This window comes from Colias philodice, chromosome 29 (genome assembly GCF_061535455.1).
Source record: "Colias philodice isolate Cphi_HAF_F1 chromosome 29, ilColPhil1 Martin Lab GWU primary, whole genome shotgun sequence".
Taxonomy (NCBI): Eukaryota; Metazoa; Arthropoda; class Insecta; order Lepidoptera; family Pieridae; genus Colias; species Colias philodice.
The window spans coordinates 1366480-1387206 of NC_143114.1; the positions used below are offsets into that span (position 1 = coordinate 1366480).

Here is a 20727-nt window from a genome sequence, read left to right on the forward strand (position 1 = left end):
TCCCTCGAATTCATTAAATTCTTTATAATGAAGTAGTTGCCAGAATTATTTATATATGTTATCAAAGTGATTATACGTATACAATATTTTGTTTTTTTAACAAAAACTATGACATAATCTAAAATAAAGTTAAGTTAATTATAAATAACAATTGAAAAATGGGTAATTTTACGCTGTCCCCTGCTTACTCTTACGCGTTTATTAAATTATTTCTTAACTTTTTTGTAAGAAAGGTACCATCTTTTAAGGTTTTATTTGGTCCAGGATAATCAGTTACTGTGATAATAGTTAAAATATAATAACCTTATATAACAAAATAAAAGATAAAAAAATCAAAAAGAAAATCAAAAAAATTGTCCTTCCCGGAACATTCAGTTGTGTCACCGATTTTCTAAAAAGAAAATTACTGTCGTTCAAATAGTTTTGCATTACTGTCAACACCATAGCTACTGCTATGCAACTTATCAGGTTAGAAGCCGTCAGGGTCAAAAAACTGCTTAGAAGGAGTGCACGCGTGTTTGCAAGCCGCAGGGACCAAATTCTTCATTCAGGTATGTGACCATATTTTGGCTTATTTCTATCTATTTATCTTGTAGTATTTAGTTAATTTTGTTTTAAATGTTTTTATATGTAAGTTGATCAAAAGTTTTGATGAATATAAGTGTTGTGGTTATATTTTAAACCGTTTTTATTACTAGAGGATTATCAAATGTGACTTCCGCTGTGTGACTATTTGAGCGGTCACATATACGCTGAACGAAAAGTCACAACATGCCTGAACACATAAAGCAATGTTTACATGGCGATTTTCTTGAGCTATAAAAATATTTTTCTAAGACATTTTTGACTGATTAGGAAACTACGGCAAAAAGTAGATTTCAAAAATAAAAATTATTTCCCCATACAAATCGCAACAGCTGATTGATCATTTTGCATGAGGAAGTAAAATTTTTTTTTGAGGAAAAAAAAAAAGAAGCATTATGCAGAAAAAGAAACAAAATAAGCCAGCAGAACTAAGAATCTAGACAATGTGCCTTGTATAACTACGAAAGATAATAATGAAACAAAAATTATTTTTTTTCACGATATTTTTCATTGGTTTTTTTTTTATTTACAGATTAACCTTCGTGTTTGCAGCGTCCACTGAAACAAGATTTTTTTATCCAATATGGTGATTGAGATTATTTAAGGTTAATAATAAACGAATCACGAAGACTGATTATCGACTGATTAATTTGATTAGTGCCAATATAAAACATAAAAAAGACTTCTTATTCTTGAATCTTGATAGTAATTAACCCTTTAGATAAATAATAATAATGTGATGGCTTAAGCCCGAACTGATTGTGATAATTTAGTTTGAAGTTAAGTTAAGTTTATAATTATATTTATTATGTGTGCCTGCGTACTTTTTTTTCGCCATTTAAACGCACCCTTTCCCTTTTTAGGTATTCGGTTGTGTGACTGTCCCTATATTACGGAGCTGAATTTTTTAAATATTTGAGTAGATTTTACATTTAATGCCCTTCAAATCAGTCCCTTTAATGGAGAATAATACATAAGTGTTATATTTGTTGCCTTTTCTCTAAAAAAGTATCTAACATTTTAAATGTAAAGATAATAATGACAGTTAAAGTACCAGAGTCACAATACTGAATGTACTATTGTTTTTTTTTAATTAGCTTAGATCCAAAAGTAGGGAATAGTGAGTGTTTAAAATATACAAAATAACGATTTTAAGTTAATAAATAAACAATATCTAAAAATTCTTATATTTTGCACTGTTTTTCCAGCTACTGAATATAGTCACACAACTGATATAAAATTGCGAGACTTTCCATTGTGTCCTATTATTTTTACAGTTTTCTCATTTTAAACCCATCATAGTATATTTTTTCTTGAAGTATATTGAATTTCCGTTTTAAAGAGACCAAAAAAAGTTTAAAATATAATACTATAAAAAAAAATATATTTTTCAAGGAGGGGGTACATTTTTGTGAAAATGCCCAATCACGTGCAAAAATGGGCGAAGGATCCTGGACTCTTCTGATGCTAAATCTGATATTGATGTAGATGGCGTAAGTTTGCAGCTAAATCAATATGTAAATAGCCATCAATAAAATTTAACTATACATTTTTTTAGTGATTTATAGTGTTAGCATTATATTTCATGAATTGTATAATATTGAAATTGAATACAGCGCCATCTATTAGAAGGAGGCTGTAGTCATTATAAATTTCGTTTCTTCTAGTCTCCACTAGATGTCGCTGATATAAAATAAATGATACAGGATATCAATGTAGATGGCGCCACTAGTTTTAATTATTTAAATAACTAAAGCTTTTTCGCTAAAGCAAAATTATAGTTAACTTAAAAAATTTAAAGTGCATTTTTTATTTCATATTGCACTGATTTTTGCCATCCATAATGTAATGTTTACATTTTATTCCATAAATTCAGTAATTATGAAATAAACAACAACGCCATCTATTAGAATCTGGCAGTAATTCTTGTGCAATTAGTTATTACTAGTCATCGCTAGATGTCACAGTAATAAAATATAATTAATCTGATATTGATCTAGATGGCGCTAGTAGTTTGTATATTATTGTGATATTTCTTATTATAAGTTTGCAGTTATATCAATATTAAAATAACCATCCTAAAATTTAACTATATACATATTTTTCTTAGTACTTTAAAGTGTTAGTATTATATTTCATGAACCGTATTATATTGAAATTAAATACAGCGCCATCTATTAGAGAGAAGATGTAGTCATTATTAATTTCGATTCTTTTATTCACCACTAGATGTCTCTGATAGAAAGTATATTTTAAGCCGCAATACTTATAGGGCATTTTCACAAAAATGTACCCCCTCCTTGAAAAATATATTTTTTTTGATAGTATTATATTTTAAACTTTTTTTGGTCTCTTTAAAACGGAAATTCAATATACTTCAAGAAAACATATAATATGATGGGTTTAAAATGAGAAAACTGTAAAAATAATAGGACACAATGGAAAGTCTCGCAATTTTATATCAGTTGTGTGACTATATTCAGTAGCTGGAAAAACAGTGCAAAATATAAGAATTTTTAGATATTGTTTATTTATTAACTTAAAATCGTTATTTTGTATATTTTAAACACTCACTATTCCCAACTTTTGGATCTAAGCTAATTAAAAAAAACAATAGTATATTCAGTATTGTGACTCTGGTACTTCAACTGTCATTATTATCTTTACATTTAAAATGTTAGATACTTTTTTAGAGAAAAGGCAACAAATATTACACTTATGTATTATTCTCCATTAAAGAGACTGATTTGAAGGGCATTAAATGTAAAATCTACTGAAATATTTAAAAAATTCAGCTCCGTAATATAGGGACAGTCACACAACCGAATACCTAAAAAGGGAAAGGGTGCGTTTACATGGCGAAAAAAAAGTACGCAGGCACACATAATAAATATAATTATAAACTTAACCTAACTTCAAACTAAATTATCACAATCAGTTCGGGCTTAAGCCATCACATTATTATTATTTATCTAAAGGGTAAATTACTATCAAGATTCAAGAATATGAAGTCTCTTTTATGTTTTATATTGGCACTAATCAAATTAATCAGTCTTCGTGATTCGTTTATTATTAACCTTAAATAATCTCAATCACCATATTTGATAAAAAAAATATTGTTTCAGTGGACGCTGCAAACACGAAGGTTAATCTGTAAATAAAAAAAAAACCAATGAAAAATATCGTGAAAAAAATTAATTTTTGTTCCATTATTATCTTTCGTTGTTATACAAGGCACATTGTCTAGATTCTTAGTTCTGCTGGCTTATTTTGTTTCTTTTTCTGCATAATGCTTCTTTTTTTTTTCCTCAAAAAAAAATTTTACTTCCTCATGCAAAATGATCAATCAGCTGTTGCGATTTGTATGGGGAAATAATTTTTATTTTTGAAATCTACTTTTTGCCGTAGTTTCCTACTCAGTCAAAAATGTCTTAGAAAAATATTTTTATAGCTCAAGAAAATCGCCATGTAAACATTGCTTTATGTGTTCAGGCATGTTGTGACTTTTCGTTCAGCGTATATGTGACCGCTCAAATAGTCACACAGCGGAAGTCACATTTGATAATCCTCTAGTAATAAAAACGGTTTAAAATATAACCACAACACTTATATTCATCAAAACTTTTGATCAACTTACATATAAAAACATTTAAAACAAAATTAACTAAATACTACAAGATAAATAGATAGAAATAAGCCAAAATATGGTCACATACCTGAATGAAAAATTTGGTCCCTGCGGCTTGCAAACACGCGTGCACTCCTTCTAAGCAGTTTTTTGACCCTGACGGCTTCTAACCTGATAAGTTGCATAGCAGTAGCTATGGTGTTGACAGTAATGCAAAATTAATTGAACCACAGTAATTTTCTTTTTAGAAAATCGGTGACACAACTGAATGTTCCGGGAAGGACAATTTTTTTGATTTTCTTTTTTATTTTTTTATCTTTTATTTTGTTATATAAGGTTATTATATTTTAACTATTATCACAGTAACTGATTATCCTGGACCAAATAAAACCTTAAAAGATGGTACCTTTCTTACAAAAAAGTTAAGAAATAATGTAATAAACGCGTAAGAGTAAGCAGGGGACAGCGTAAAATTACCCATTTTTCGATTGTTATTTATAATTAACTTAACTTTATTTTAGATTTTGTCATAGTTTTTGTTAAAAAAACAAAATATTGTATACGTATAATCACTTTGATAACATATATAAATAATTCTGGCAACTACTTCATTATATAGAATTTAATGAATTCGAGGGACAGTTGAAAATCAGGGGGGTATACATTTTTGTGAAAATGCCCTATAATACTTATGTAGATGAGGCTCACCAAACCTGGCCCCGCATAATTTTTGTAATCGGACCAGTAGTTCCCGAGATTATACAGACAACCAAACAAACTCCTCAGCTTTATACATTAGTAAAGATTTACTATATCTATTATGGTATCAGTGGTAACTAGAGGAATGAAATTTCAAATAAAACAAGCATATAACAACACATTTTATTTCTTAACTTTAGACACCGGTCGTACATTTGCCAATGTCGGTATATTTTCTCGACCCGGCTTAATTTTAGATAACTTTTGATTATTTATCTTATTAGTAACAATTTTAGGCGGAATATTTTTAACTATAGGTACTGGTAAAGCCTTTTTCTTAGCTAAAGGTTCTAACCCTTTGTTTGGGGAAAAGCGCTTTAATCCCTTATTTGTATTAGAATGTAATACTTTAGGCGGGAAGTTATTTTTTAAAACTGGCACAGGAAGCGCAGTTTTTTTGCGTATCAAATCAGAATTATTTTCTTGTACTTTTTTATTATCTGCCTTTTTAGCTGTATTAGTTTGAACGGTCTTCGTTGGCAATTTATTTATTTTAGCCGCATTTACATTTGATTTCACTTTTTTCTCTGATGTACTTTTCGAGCTTTCTGCCGTTTTAGTTTTGTCCATATCTGGTGAAATGTTAGTCTTATTTTCCGTGGTTGTCTTCACAATGTTGTTTTCACCCTTTTTAGCTTTTCCTTTATCCTCTGGCGTAGTTTTACTATTTTTATTTTCCGTAATTGTCTTGGCAATTTTATTAGACACTGTTTTAATTTTATTTTCTTTATTTGCCACTGTTTTCGATTTATCATTCACGATCTTCGTAACTTTACTATCTGCTGTTGTTTTTACTTTTTTCCCTGAATGCTTATTTTCCGATTTCTTTTGCATTTTCTGCGCAGATTTTTTCTCAATTTCAGAATTGACACGTGTGTTATTTTCCTTCAAGGAACTAGGCGGAGACTTATTATTAGATTCCGGGTTTGTTTTAGACACTTTTTTAGTTTTATTAGGCACATATTTGGGTGGGGCCATCATTTTTGCGTCTCTATCTATTGGCATATCTATATCCATATCTAGTGTTTTAGGTTTCAATCTATCCAGACTTTCTGGATCCGACTGAAGACTCTCATGCAACTCTTGGGTGGGTTTCTGCGCTTCGAGACATGTATTTATAATTTTAGCCAGTAATAATGTACGTTCGTCTGTATTTATTGACGGATCTGACAATTGCCTATGAGCTTGAGTTATAATTTTGATGTAGGATTCGTCTGAAATAAAAAAAGTTATATCAGTTTTGATGTGCCATTGTTGATAACGTTTTTTATATAGTACTAGCTTTTCACCCGCTTTGTCAAAAACCTAATCGCTACATAGTATAAAACAAAGTCCCTTTCTCTGTCCCTATGTATGCTAAAATGTTTAAAACTATGAACGGATTTTGATGCAGTATGTACTTAACACACAATAACACTTTTACATATAACTAGCTGTGCTCCGCGGTTTTACCCGCAGCACTCAGCTCCTGTTTTTCTTAGCGAGATGATATAATATAGCCTTCCACGATAAATGGGCTATCTAACACCGATATATTTTTCAAAACGGACCAGTAGTTCCCGAGATAACCGCGTTCAAACAAACAAACTCTACAGCTTTATAATATTAGTGACAGTAGTATTAAAGTGACAAAATAACATACCCATATATTCCAAGTCGAACTTCATTTTGTGGTTGAAAGGCGCAAGGTATGACTTGAACTGTAGCGTCCATGATATCTCCAAAATGTTCGCGCATTTCAACATGTACCCGCCGTCAGACTGAAATAAAATTATATTCAAATTCAATAAACTCAAACTAAAACATTTATTTATAATTAGACTTCTTATAGAAGCACTTTTGAAACTTCATTACATATTTTTAACATTTACCACCGATTCGGAAAGCAGTATCTACGGAGAAGAATCGGCAAGAAACTCCATAGTTGCTCTTTTTAGGGCCAATTTTTCAATGCTTGGATAAAACTTATAGACCGGGAGATACTGACACAAAATTTCGAGTCATTTGTAACAGGATGGCGGTTCTACAGGGGTCTTAGTACGCAATGACAAAAAGAAAAACGATGGTGTGAACGCTGGTACCGGCGGCTTAGTCGCGTGGGCGTTAGTCGAACTCATCGGAAAAATAGCGAAGTCAAACGATTTGTAACACAAAAATTTTAGAATTTACCGATAGCCCATAAAAAAGAAGTAGGCGGTAGTGTCATGCCATACTTTTCCGGTGTGACTTACAGCCCGCCATACCGACGCGAATGTGTTGATTTAAAAAAAACAATTCAACCATTTGTACCAGGCTAACTTTTGCACAGGTAACCATCGTCGTGCAGCCATTTACGAAAATCACCATGCCATACTTTTCGGACGATTCCAAATGGTCGCCATACCACCGAAAATCTGCAAATTTTTTTTTTCGCCGAACCATTTGTAACACCCTAAATTTTTTTTTCAACAACTCCTGAATGATTATAAATAGAAGTGTGATAATGCCATACCTGTGGGAGGTGGCGAATGTGTATAAGGTTTTTTTTTATTGTATGATTTTATTAGTATTTTGAACGATTTGTAACAGTATGGCATTAATCTTTCCTATAAGTTTGAGGTTCAACAAATATAAATACAAAATTTCAAAGATCTAGGTGGTAGAAATCTTCACTTCTATAAATTAATAATAAATTTATTTATGAAGTATGGCAGCACTTTTTCCCCCTACTAGAAGTATGGCAAATATAATAATGGTCACATTTTATCAAATACTCTCCAAAAATCTAAATGCAATACTGGTACAAAAAGTTTGGCGAAAAAAAAAATTTTTGCAGATTTTCGGCGGTATGGCGACCATTTGGAATCGTCCGAAAAGTATGGTATGGTGATTTTCGTAAATGGCTACACGGCGATGGTTACCTGTGCAAAAGTTAGCCTGGTACAAATGGTTGAATTGTTTTTTTTAAATCAACACATTCGCGTCGGTATGGCGGGCTGTAAGTCACACCGGAAAAGTATGGCATGACACTACCGCCTACTTCTTTTTATGGGCTATCGGTAAATTCTAAAATTTTTGTGTTACAAATCGTTTGACTTTCGCTATTTTTACGACGAGTTCGACTAACGCCCACGCGACTAAGCCGCCGGTACCAGTGTTCACACCATCGTTTTTCTTTTTGTCATTGCGTACTAAGACCCCTGTAGAACCGCCATCCAACAACAAATGACTCGAAATTTTGTGTCAGTATCTCCCGGTCTATTATCCGTCCAATAAAGTATTACACGATAATATTAAAATGTCACGTAAACTGTCAAATACGGGCAATTAGAATACGTTTTTAAAATGATAGTTTTATACATTATTCGACAAATAAGTTTTATCCAAGCATTGAAAAATCGGCCGTTAATCAGGTCAGTTTTACAATTTTACAAATTACATATGTAACATCATAATATATTATAGTAATATGCCAAAGAACTGTCCTGTGGTTTTTACGCGACAACCCTATCTATAGATAGGGTTGTCGCGTAATCGTTAAGTGTGCACAGGCGATTATTCCGTAACTATTGCAGATATAAAAAAACTTTAAACTGATATCGAAAGCCAATTACCTAATGAGTAAAATGACAATAATAACATTTAAAAAATAAAACGGGAAATATCAAAAAAAGTTAGATTAAACACTCCCATACATTGAATTTTCCATACATTTTGTGCTCAAAGCAAATGTTCGAAGTGACGTCCTCGTTTTGGAATACCATTGTATTCAACATCGAGCTCTGTTTACAGTTTCTAAATGAATTTTATTAAAATTTGCGAAGTAATTTAAGCACAAATTCAAAAAAAGAACCAAAATTTTTCATATTACATGTTTAGGATAGTCATATCTCATACTAAATGCATGGGAGTGTTTGGTGTAAAATTTTTGGATATGTCCCGTTTTATTTTTAAAAAGTTATTGTTGTTATTTTACTCATTAGGTAAAGGGCTTTCGATGTCAGTATAAAGTTTTTTGATATCTGCAATAGTTACGGAATAATCGCCTGTGCACACTTAACGATTACACCCTGTATAAAACTCAAAGGTGACTGATATAGTGATCTATCGACGCACAGCCCAAACCACTGGACGTATCGGGCTAAAATTTGGCATACAGGTAGATGTTAGGACGTAGGCATCCGCTAAGAAAGGATTTCCCGATATTCTTGCGGGAACGGGGAAAAAAGGGGATGCACGTACAAAGTCGTGGGCTGAAGCTAGTAAGGTAAGCCTTTACCCACCTGTGCCTTGCGAATTGCTATAACATTCCTCGAAAAATCGTCTATCCAAAACAGTAACAATTTTGTTATTTGAACCAGTTGTTCCCGATATTTTTTCCACTATAATAAACTAGCAGTCCGCCCCAGCTTCGCCCGTGGTACTTTCTCTCTCCATAAGAACCATCTTCGTACTTCAAGGAATATTATAAAAAAGGAATTAACGAAATCGGTTCAGCCGTTTTCGTGTCATGCGCTTACCAACACATTTTGCGATCCATTTCTATATGAATGAATGAAAAGCGGCGGAAAGCTGGTATTATCCCTACTAATATTATAAATACAAAAGTATCTCTGTCTGTCTGTCTGTTACGCTTACCCGCATAAACCTCTCGACCGATTTTGATGAAATTTGGCACAGACAATCTTTAGAGTTTGAACCCTGAGAAAGAACATAGGCTACCTTTTATCAAAGCATCACGCGGGCGAAGCCGCGGGCGGAAGCTAGTTACTTATCTTAATATATACAGGGTTACTTGTAAAACACCGGCAACCTCGCAGGACAAGATAGCTAACATCATAAGTAACAACATTTGTTCTACGACTTTTGATAATTTGTTAGATTTTATTTTCATACAAAAATAAATATTCATTTAATTTTCCGTCTGAATATTATAAACTCTACGCCTCCCAAAAATTACGTAAACAAAAAGCGAACGAGAGGGGGAAGGGGGCGTCGCATCGTCCATCCGATAATGAATAGAACATAGACTTACAAATGTAAGGAGAGTACAATAAAAGTTTAAAAAATCATTTAAAAATAATTTATTGCGTTATGCCAAAAGTCGTAGAACAAATGTTGTTACTTATGATGTAAGCTATCTTGTCCTGCGAGGTTGCTGGTGTTTTACAAGTAACCCTGTATAAGTCTCGTTTCACAATGTTTGTCCTCAATGGACTCCTAAACCACTTAACCGATTATAATAAAATTCGCACACCATGTGCAGTTCGATCCAACTTGAGAGATAGGATAGTTTAAACATGTAGGTACCACGGGCGAAGCCGGGGCGGACCGCTAGTAATTATTATAAGATACACACCATGGGTTCCATGAACAAAGAATCAGCATATTTTTGCGCCAACTTAGCAAGTGTTGTTCGCCTCGAGCGATGTGCGACCGCGTAGCTTCGTATTATCTGCAAATATAAATAAATAAAATAAATATTTCACACACGGCACGATCTGATCCCATACTAAGCTTTCGCTTGTGTTATGGAAACAAGATGGCTGATAAACATACATAAATAATTTTAAATAAATACTTTAACACCCAGACACAGAGCAAACATTTTCATCGCACAAATATGTGCCCCGGGTGGGAATCGAACCCACGTCCACTGGAAGGCAGAGCCACTACCAACCAAGCCAATAATAAATATTCATAAATTATACATTTTTAAACAATAGAAAAAATTCTATCACGAGCCGGGATTCGAACCCGCATCCTTTCACGCCAGTCTTTAGAAATTTATATTTATAAATCATAAATTACTAGCTTTCCGCCCGCGGCTTCACCCGCGTTTAGAAAATCCCACATAGTTCCCGTTCCCGTGGATTTCCAGGATAAAACCTATCCTATGTGTTAATCCAAGTTACCCTCTATATGTGCGCTCAATTTCATTGTAATCGGTTCAGTAGTATTTGCGTGAAAGAGTAACAAACACACACACATCCTCACAAACTACTTTCGCATTTATAATATTAGTAGGATAGTAGGATAGGATAGGATTTTAATATCATAAAACCAAAATATATATTCTTAAATTAGTTTTAAAAAACTAACACTTTTTAGATAGATAGATAAGAGTTCAAAAAAAGAGCGTGTGTACCGAGCACACGTGTCAGTAGTGAAACTTCTTAAGCAAGATTCAAAGATTAGGTTTTTTAAACTATAACTATACCTCAATAGCGTGGCTCGGCTGTTTCATTTTTGATAACGTTGAATGAGCCAATTCTATCTCATGCGCCTTTTTAACTGGCAACACTTGCAGCGCTCTGTACGATATTGGAGCGAAAACACTGTCCTGAAAAAGAAACCATTAAAAAAGTTGATTTATTTATGCTTTTTTTCCTCTGAATAAATAACAAAATGAGATTAACCTAGGATATATTGTAATAAACGACAGCCTTATCGCTTAATAGCGATTTCTTCCAGACAACGAGAAATTAAATAAAGGATTGTAAAGTAAACTTGAACATTTTATAAATAAAAATGCTAAATAACTTTATGAATAAACTAGCGGCCTGTCCCGGCTTCACCTGTGGCACATGTTTACGTTTTCTCCCCGTGAGAACTATCCTCGTACTTCAAGGAATATTATAGAAAAAAGAATTATCGAAATCGGTTCAGCCGTTCTCGAGCTTTGCGCTTTGCAACACATTTGGCGATTCATCACTACATAGTAAATAAATAAATAAATAAATATTATAGGACATTATTACACAAATCGACCTAGTCCTACAGTAAGCTCAATTAAGGCTTGTGTTGTGGGTACTAGGCGACGATAAATATAATATTATAAATACATACATATATAGATAATAACACCCAGACCCAAGAACAAATAATTGAGTTCATCACACAAATATTTGGCCTGACCGGGGATCGAACCCGGGACCGTCGGCTCAGTAGGCAGTTACTTGACCACTGCGCCAACCGCGTCGTCATAGTAAAAACAAAGTCGTTTTCTCTGACCCTTTTCTATGTCCCTATGTATCTTTAAAACCGCGCTACGAATTTTGATGCGGTTTTTTAATATATAGTGATTATCAAGTAAGGTTATAGTATACTAGCTGTGCCCCGCGGTTTCACCCGCGTGGCTCTGCTCCTGTTGGTCTAAGCATAATTCTATATAGCCTATAGCCTTCCTCGATAAATGGGCCTATCTAACACCGAAAGAATTTTTCAAATCGCACCAGTAGTTCCTGAGATCAGCACGTTCAAACAAACAAACTCTTCAGCTTTATAAGTATAGATTAGGTGGGCGAATCCGCTTACGGAAAGCTAGTTTTTACTATTGAGATTAAAACTTACCCCTTGATGCACATAAAATGTGATGGAAAACGGTACAAGATCAATCCTGCATTCCGCCAGAACTTGTTTCCACAACCCCGGCGCAGTAACCGGAGGCTCACTGAAATATTTCAGGAACAGATCTCGATTACTTAGACCCGTATTAATAAACCCATATCAGAATCTATACTAATACATATTATAAATGCGAATGTAACTCTGTCTGTCTGTCTGTCTGTTACGCTTTCCCGCATGAACCTCTCAACCGATTTTGATGAAATTTGGCACGGACAATCTTTAGACCCTGAGGAAGAACATAGGCTACCTTTTATCAAAACACCACGCGGGCGAAGCCGCGAGCGGAAGCTAGTTGACTATAAAAGTGAAGTCCCATGTCCCCTAGTGGGGTAAGGGGCAGATGTATTACGCATACATCTGTTTCCCTGATCGATTTTCACTATCGATTATCAGCCTTCTGTGTCATGCTAGACCAGTCTTTCCCAACGTGGGCGATAACGCCCCCTTGTGGGCGCTACAGGCCTAAAGGGGGGCGGTAAGAGACCCAGAAAAAAAAGGGGGCGTTGTGTAGGGCTTTGGGGTCGATTTATAATTTCATCTACCTAGCTAGGAAGACTCTTAGAAACCGACTGAGCTCTCGACTTCGAGAGTCGACATCTTGTGAACATCAACTAATATTAATTAAGATATAGCTCAAAATCGGTTCGATATAATAGACCGCGGGCAATCATGTTTTAACAAGTTTTTGTTAAATAATCCGATTTGTACATTCCTGTATCAATCGGCTGGTTCTATAATACTTGTTCTTGCTTGTCGAGTACGATTGGGCGTCGAATGAGATAAACGAGTTTATGCACGTTTGATGTCTTATTCCTGTTGGTGCGTGCTGCTTATGCAATCCTATATAAACGACGTAAATTTATTTTATTTTCATTTGCGGTTTCGCGCATAATAGATAAGCAGTACTTGATTTCAACACTTACGTATTTCTCAAAACAAAACAATGTCGGAAGTAAAAAAGAAGAGACGGCAATACTCTGCGGAATATATTAAATTCGGATTTATTGAAAATCCCACAAACCCGTCGTCGCCTTTGTGTCTTCTAAGTATGTCTAAAAACATTTTCGAACGAAGCAATGAAGCCTTCAAGACTGCAAGATCATTTGAATAAAATGCATCCAGATAAGAAAGACAAGAATGTAGCATTTTTTCAAGACCTAGAGAAGAAGCATAATACTCAGCCAAGTGTATCAAAACTATTTTCGGCGGCTGCTAAGCAAGATGACGACGGACTTCGAGCTTCGTACAATATCTCTTTGTTAATTGCTCAAAAAGGCAAACCACACAACATCGGAGAAGAGTTAATTTTGCCAGCAATAAAGGAAGTAATAACTACTGTGCTTCATAAACCGGCCGCAGATATTATCCGAAAAATTCCTTTGAGTAATAATTCTGTGCAAAGACGAATTGATGAAATGGCTGAAAACATTGAAGAATCATTGTGCAATCATCTGAGGACTAGTCAATTCTCAATTCAGCTCGATGAGTCCACTTTACCAACTAATGAAGCGTTGTTGCTATCTTACGGGAGGTTTATTAAAGATGAGAAAATACGTGAAGAACTATTGTTTGCCAGAAATTTGGAGACAGATACAAAAGGCGAAACCATATTCAATACATTGGAAAAGTTTTGTGAAGAGAAAGAGATTCCTTTGAAAAATATTATATCAGTTGCTACGGATGGCGCTCTGGCTATGACAGGGCGCCATAAAGGCTTCATAGCGTACTTAAAGAATAAAATTCCAGATGTCCTTGCTATACATTGCGTTATTCATAGACAACATTTGGTTGCTAGAAACTTAAGTGAACGACTATTTCAATCACTGCAATATGTCATCAAAGCAGTCAATAAAATCCGTAGCAGCTCTTTGAATGATAGATTATTTCATCAGCTTTGTGCTACTAATGACGAAGATTTCAACCGTTTGTTGCTTCATACTGAAGTTCGTTGGCTGTCAAGAGGCAATTGTCTGATTCGATTTTACAACCTGTTTGACTCTGTGATAGAGTTCTTGGAAACTAAAGATACAGAACTGCGCAACAATCTCATAACATCAAAGAATGATATAGCTTACATGACAGACCTGTATAAACTGTTCAACGACATGAACCTCCAACTGCAAGGCGATGAACTAAATTTAATTAAAACAAAAAATGTCGTTGCTGCTTTCGCAGCCAAACTGCTTCTGCACAAAAAGAATGAAGAAGAAAGAAAGAATGGGCAGACGTGAGTTTCACAATTTTCCGAATTTATCAGTATTTTGCAGTAACGACGACTTGTTTGCCTACTGCCAACATTTGGAAAACCTCCACATTGACTTCACCGAACGATACCAGGACATTTTAAACTTGGAAATACCAGACTGGGTGTTGGATCCGTTTTCAAATGTCAACACAGCAATGTCACCTCAGCTGGAAGAAGAACTTATAGAATTGACAACAAACGAAGAAACAAAAATCAAGTTTAAAAATGGATATCAAGAATTTTGGCTACAAAAACCGATCCCACAATTGTACCCTGGATTGTGGTCAATTGTTCAACGATTCTTGATAGCATTCCCATCGTCATATTTGTGTGAACGTGGATTTAGTGCTGTGGCAACGCTGCTTACTAAAAAGAGAAATCGTTTGCGTGTTACCGAACGTGGCGACTTGCGGCTGTTTTTGAGTAAATTGGAACCTGATATCAACAAACTTATTGAACAGCATCAGATTCAACCTTCACATTAGTTTTTATATAAGAATTGATTATGTTTGTTTTATTATCAATAAAAGATACTCTACTATAAAGTTGCGTTTCAATAATCAGTTATAAGTACTTAGCGTTTTTTAAGTATGTTTAAAAAGGGGGGCGTTAAAAAATAATTTATTCTTAAAGTGGGCAGTAGACAAAAAAAGGTTGGGAACCCCTGTGCTAGACCGATAATTTTTTTTTTCTTCGTCTCCACCGAACCCAGAACCCCTCGGTTCTACGCTCACGCGTCAACCACTGTACCAAGGTGGCGGTCAGCAGAATTGACTATACCCTTACGTAAAAATTAAGGCTGCTATGGTCAACTAGAAACAAAACTTGAGTTGTTGCTTGGGGTTGCGTTATCAGCCGAGTTTAGTGTTGATTATTATACAAAACTCGGCAGTTAAATACTAGCTGTCCTGGCAAACATTATTCTGCCTTAGTCTTATCACTTGACAAATTGAGCAGATTATATCATCACTACATAGTATAAAACAAAGTCGCTTTCTCTGTCCCTATGTCCCTATGTATGCTTAAATCTTTAAAATTACGCAACGGCTTTGATGCGGGTTTTTGACGTGACAACGTCTTATAATTCGATAGAGCCGGCTGCACGCACGAAAAAACATGACTCATGCGGCGTTACCTCGCTCTGAGGCGTTCCATGTAAGGCTTGAAGTGCAAGCGAGAGCGCGGAACGAGCGACAAAGGAGCACAATAGGCTGTTGTCACGTTCAACTATCGTCAGTAAACCGACTTTACAGACAACCAATTTTTTTTAAATAGATAGAGTGATTCAAGAGGAGATTCAAGGTTTTAGTAGGTATATAATTTATTATGTTTTAGACAAAGCGGGCGAAGCCGCGGGCGGAAAGCTAGTAGATTATATATAGACTAGCTTTCCTCCCGCGGCTTCGCCCGCCTTTCAAAGAAAAACCCTGCATAGTTCCAGTTCCCATGGGATTTCGGGATAAAACTATATGTCTGCTAAATTTCATTTTAATTGGTTCAATAGTATTTACACGAAAGAGTAACAAACATACATACACATACATCCACCCTAACAAACTTTCGCATTTATAATATTAAGTAGGATTATATTTTAGTACGAAGTAGGGTTGTCACCATTCTTTGAAATAACTTTGTCCATTTCAAGAGGAGTTGATTACATACAAACTTACAAATGAACTATTTTTTTTTTTCTATTATTATTGACATCTGCGATCAGTCAACGGACTATGAGCAGATATTTGGACAGAATGATTTGGCGATTTGAGAACCAGAACCAGTGCCCTAATTCCCCTTTCTAACGTAGCTCAACATCAACATTAGCTCTTTTCAGACGTTTTCTGGGCTTTAGTTTCAGCAATTGCTGGGAGAGCGGATTAGGATGCATTACAAGTCTTTGCTTATGCTTCTTGAGGTATTTTGTAGCTTCCTCCTTAATTGTAGGCATTTCTAAGTACTCATGAATTTCAGAGTTGCGAGTGAACCATGGAGCTGCTGTGAGCACTCTTAGGATTTTGTTTTGCACCCTTTGCATGCACATTAGGTTGGATTCGCTAGCTAACAAATGAACTATGAAGCTAATAAGTAATATAAGTATGACAATTTAACACTTACTTTTCAACAACTGGGTCCTCTGTTAATATATTAACTTCTGACTGAACAACGAGCACATCGGTAAGTTCCTGTGTAGCTTGGAAGCAGGTCTTCAGCATGACTTGTTGCAGTTTCAATTCCGATATAGACTGACTGTCGTTCACCGAGAACTCTAAATCGGAATCTGAACTGCAAAATTAATTGGAATAGAATTTTAATGTATACTAATATTATAAAGCTGAAAAGTTTGTTTGTTTAAACGTGCTAATCTCGGGAACTACTGGTCTGGTTAGATAGCCCATTTATCGAGGAAGGCTATAGGATACATGTCATCTAGCTGAGACCAACAGGAGCAGAGCACTGCAGTAAAACCGCAGAGCTCAGCTAGTTCAATATATAAAATTTTTAATGAAAGCTTATCAAAATATTACATTTAATAGGCAATGTTCAATACTACTAGCTGTGCCCCACGGTTATACCCACTTCGCTCTACTCCTATTTGTCATAGCATCATGATCTATCAATAAGATCTAAGATTTCTTCGATAAATGGACTTTTTAACAGGAAATGATTTTTCAAACAGTACCCGGGTTATACTAGCCCGTTCAAGGGGAAAAAACAAACACTTCAGCTTTAATAAATAAGTAGTAATATATACCCTATATACAGTGCCGGTGTAAGGGCCACTGACACCCCGGGCGAAAATATTGTGGCACCCACTTGAGGTGTTCTGAAGGTTTGCACCAGGAGAGGCAAGAGACTCCAACTTCAGACCTTGGCGCCCCCCAGAATTTGTCGCCCTGGGCCATCACCCCCTCTCGCCCCCCCCCCCCCCCCCAACGCCGCCCTAACGCCGGCACTGCCTATATAATACCCTCATAGGGGGCAGTGGGAACGTATATGGGCTCATGATGATGATAGATAATCTATAGCAGAAGAGTTTGATATTATCCACTAATCTCAGGAAATACAAGATCGATTTCAAAACTTCTTTCATAATGAGATTATAGGTAAGTTGTCGAAGATAGGATTATAGTATTAGCTACTATTATGTATTCTGTGTTTATAGGTAAGTTGTTGTGTTGGTTTCCCCGTGTGTCTCCGCTCTTGTTGGTCTTAGCGTGATGATATTATAGCCTATAGCCTTCCTCGAGAAATGGGCTATTTAACCGCTCATATGCTTGAGAAAAAAAAAATGACCCCTTACTTAGCTACGCGCAACCACAGTTGCAAAAACACGATCGAGAATCTTGTTTCGCGCAACTGTGGTTGCAAAGCGACTTTCTTATTTCAATTGATTATAAACTCTATTTCATACTCTCAGAGTCTAATTTTTACGTATTTAAACCAAAGACAACTAATTGATTCGTCTATTTCTCCCCAGTACTACCAACCTTTCAAACAGAATTTTGGGAATATCTTAGTTTGTATCTTACGTGTCTTACAAGGAAGTGTTAAAATATGCCGTAATTGTTGTATTTTATTGATTTCTACTCGTGTTTACTTATCAGATTATTCTCTAACATGTGTTTTATTGTTATAAAGTAATATTTTAGTGACCGTTGTAATAAATATGTAATAAAGACGACTTTAAAAGTTAGTAGACTTTAGACGATTTCATAACTTTTTACGGTATACGGTAATCATATATTGTAGAAATAACACAGTTTTGTATAGTATTATTACAATAACAATCGATTACAGTCAATATATTTGAAGTACTCCTCTCGCGGAAGTCAGAAATTAAGTTTTAATAGCGGTGCGTCGAACGCGCGGCGCACGTTCCAGAGCACTAGCAAAGTAGGCTACCTTTATTTTTTTTGCTAGCTATTTAGCGTATTTTATTTTTGCAACTGTGGTTGCGCAAAGCATATGAGCGGTTAACACCGAAATAATTTTTCAAATCGGACCAGTAGTTCCTGAGATTAGCGCGTTCAAACAAACTTTATAATATTATTATAGATAAAAATACATTAACTCCTTACCTATCACTATCATAAAAACTAGAACTGTGCTTGAAAGTTTTCGCCTCTTCTATGCGTTTCTCGTAATATTTAATTTCATTTTGAAGTTGTTGCACTCGTGCTTCTAATGTTTGTTTCTTATTATTTAATAATCGACCAGCCATTATAAACTCATTTATATCTATTTGTTATATTTTCCTTATAACGTATTTTGAATAAACCTCTGTGGACTTTGTTTACAGTTTTATTTTCTGTTTCGTAACGGCCTGTCTCTGTCTGTTGACAATTCAAATTCATTTAGTTTTTTTTATAGGGCCATTGAATCACAACAAACATGCCATTCACGAGATCAATTGAAGATGCCATTCACGCAAGCAACTCCCAGACCAGACTTATGAATAAAAATAACTAAGATAAAAAAACCGACTTCAAAAACGGAAAAGTAAGAAATAAAAAAGATTTGATATTATTAATTACTACATATTATTTAGATGTGATATTTATTAAAAAGGTTTGATGTCGGTGCACGGGCTCAATACTAAGTGCTTAGTGCTTGGCACCGACTTCAAACCTATTTAATAAATAGCACATCTAAATAATATGTAGTAATTAATAATAACAAATCTTTTAACGTTTTTGAAGTCCTTTGTTTTTAACGTAGTTTTGTAGTTTCTATTTAACACTTTTTAGTGTATATTTCAACACGAATCAAACGAGCCCAAACTCGATAAAAGTGAGTCAATATATTACTGATTTCCTATTGTCACCTTCCGATTCCACGATCAAATCAGCTCTATATCATGATAATGTTTCATCGCTATCCAATTTACATACGTATACTAAATTTCAGCTCAATCGGTTACCGGCTTAGTTACCGGGAAGTGAATCAAAGTTACTTGCTACATTGCAATTAAGTCATCGAGACCAGACAAAAATGCTCATAAAATAAAAACAAGCGGGCCTATCCGAATAAAAAACCAATTCGACACCATTCCGCATCAAACAAAAAAAAAGAAACCTCGGAGTAATCGGTGTACATACATAAAAAAAAAATATACCGGCCGAATTGATAACCCCCTCCTTTTTTTTGAAGTCGGTTAAAAACGACACGAGACACATTTGTACGTGTATTCGTTAGTATGACTTATAAATAATAAAAAATATTACCTGAATTGATTTAAAAGTGATTGATCGTATTTCTTGCTTCTCAGGCATCATTGTCAAGAATTTACACCAAATTATTGTTGTACCAAATTATGGGAATATGGGTTTTGATATAATAATCTGTGGTTTTAAAAAGAAATAGTCTATAGTCTATGGTATCCACTGACCACTAGCCATCGGGCAATTCGGGCATCGACAATCGACAATCGACATTCGAATTTCGACATTACTCCGGTCGTCACTTTTTTCATTTTCATTTCGAATTTCTCTCTTTTCCTGTGCTCTTTCTAGGAATTAGGTTTAGGAATAATTATTATTTTTGTAGAGAAGGAACTAGAAGAAATATATACCTAGTTTGGTAGATTTTCATGTTCCTTATCAGTTAAAGTGGTCAGTGTTGTGATTTGTGAAATAATGTGTTCATTTGAAGGCTTCAGTCCGTTTTAGAAACATTCAATTTGTTAATAAAACACAAAAGTGATAGCATAACGCGCAATACCTTTATCTAATTCACAAATTCGCAGTTCGCAATTTGGTTCGCAAGTGATATCTTCAGAACTTGAAATGTTCAAAACCCATAGGAACCTAGTCTTTTTCTATATCGAGTACAAATCTATTCCTCAAAGTCTATACTGTATGTTGTATTACAGCTTAAACAACCCAGTCATAATATCTCGACATATCCTACGAATAGGGTTGAAGGACCAACCCTTACTTTTGGAGACTTTGGGGAGTATGTGGAAAAAAAGAAAAACTCAATAAATTTTTAAATTTATATTTATTTTGCTTTCTAGCAGCATCTAATATTTTACAGTTTTGACATGTAAAATCGAAGTTTGTGAGTACTTGTAATTCTGCTTTTATTTAAGAAATACTCATTTGGTTTCTTTCCTTGCTCCATG

At 34.7% G+C, this 20727-nt stretch overlaps 1 protein-coding gene across 1 annotated transcript; it reads right to left on the bottom strand.

Annotated features, from left to right (window-relative positions):
- Positions 1-5095: 5095 nt before the first annotated feature.
- LOC149475731 (uncharacterized) lies at positions 5096-18932 on the bottom strand. Its single transcript, XM_089712826.1, has 7 exons — positions 18683-18932; positions 16719-16886; positions 12305-12404; positions 11172-11294; positions 10311-10406; positions 6615-6732; positions 5096-6186 (listed from the first exon to the last, which is right to left on the bottom strand). Exons 1-7 carry the CDS (start codon positions 18823-18825, stop codon positions 5096-5098), a joined length of 1839 nt encoding a protein of 612 aa, XP_089568952.1. The 5' UTR covers positions 18826-18932.
- Positions 18933-20727: the final 1795 nt, after the last annotated feature.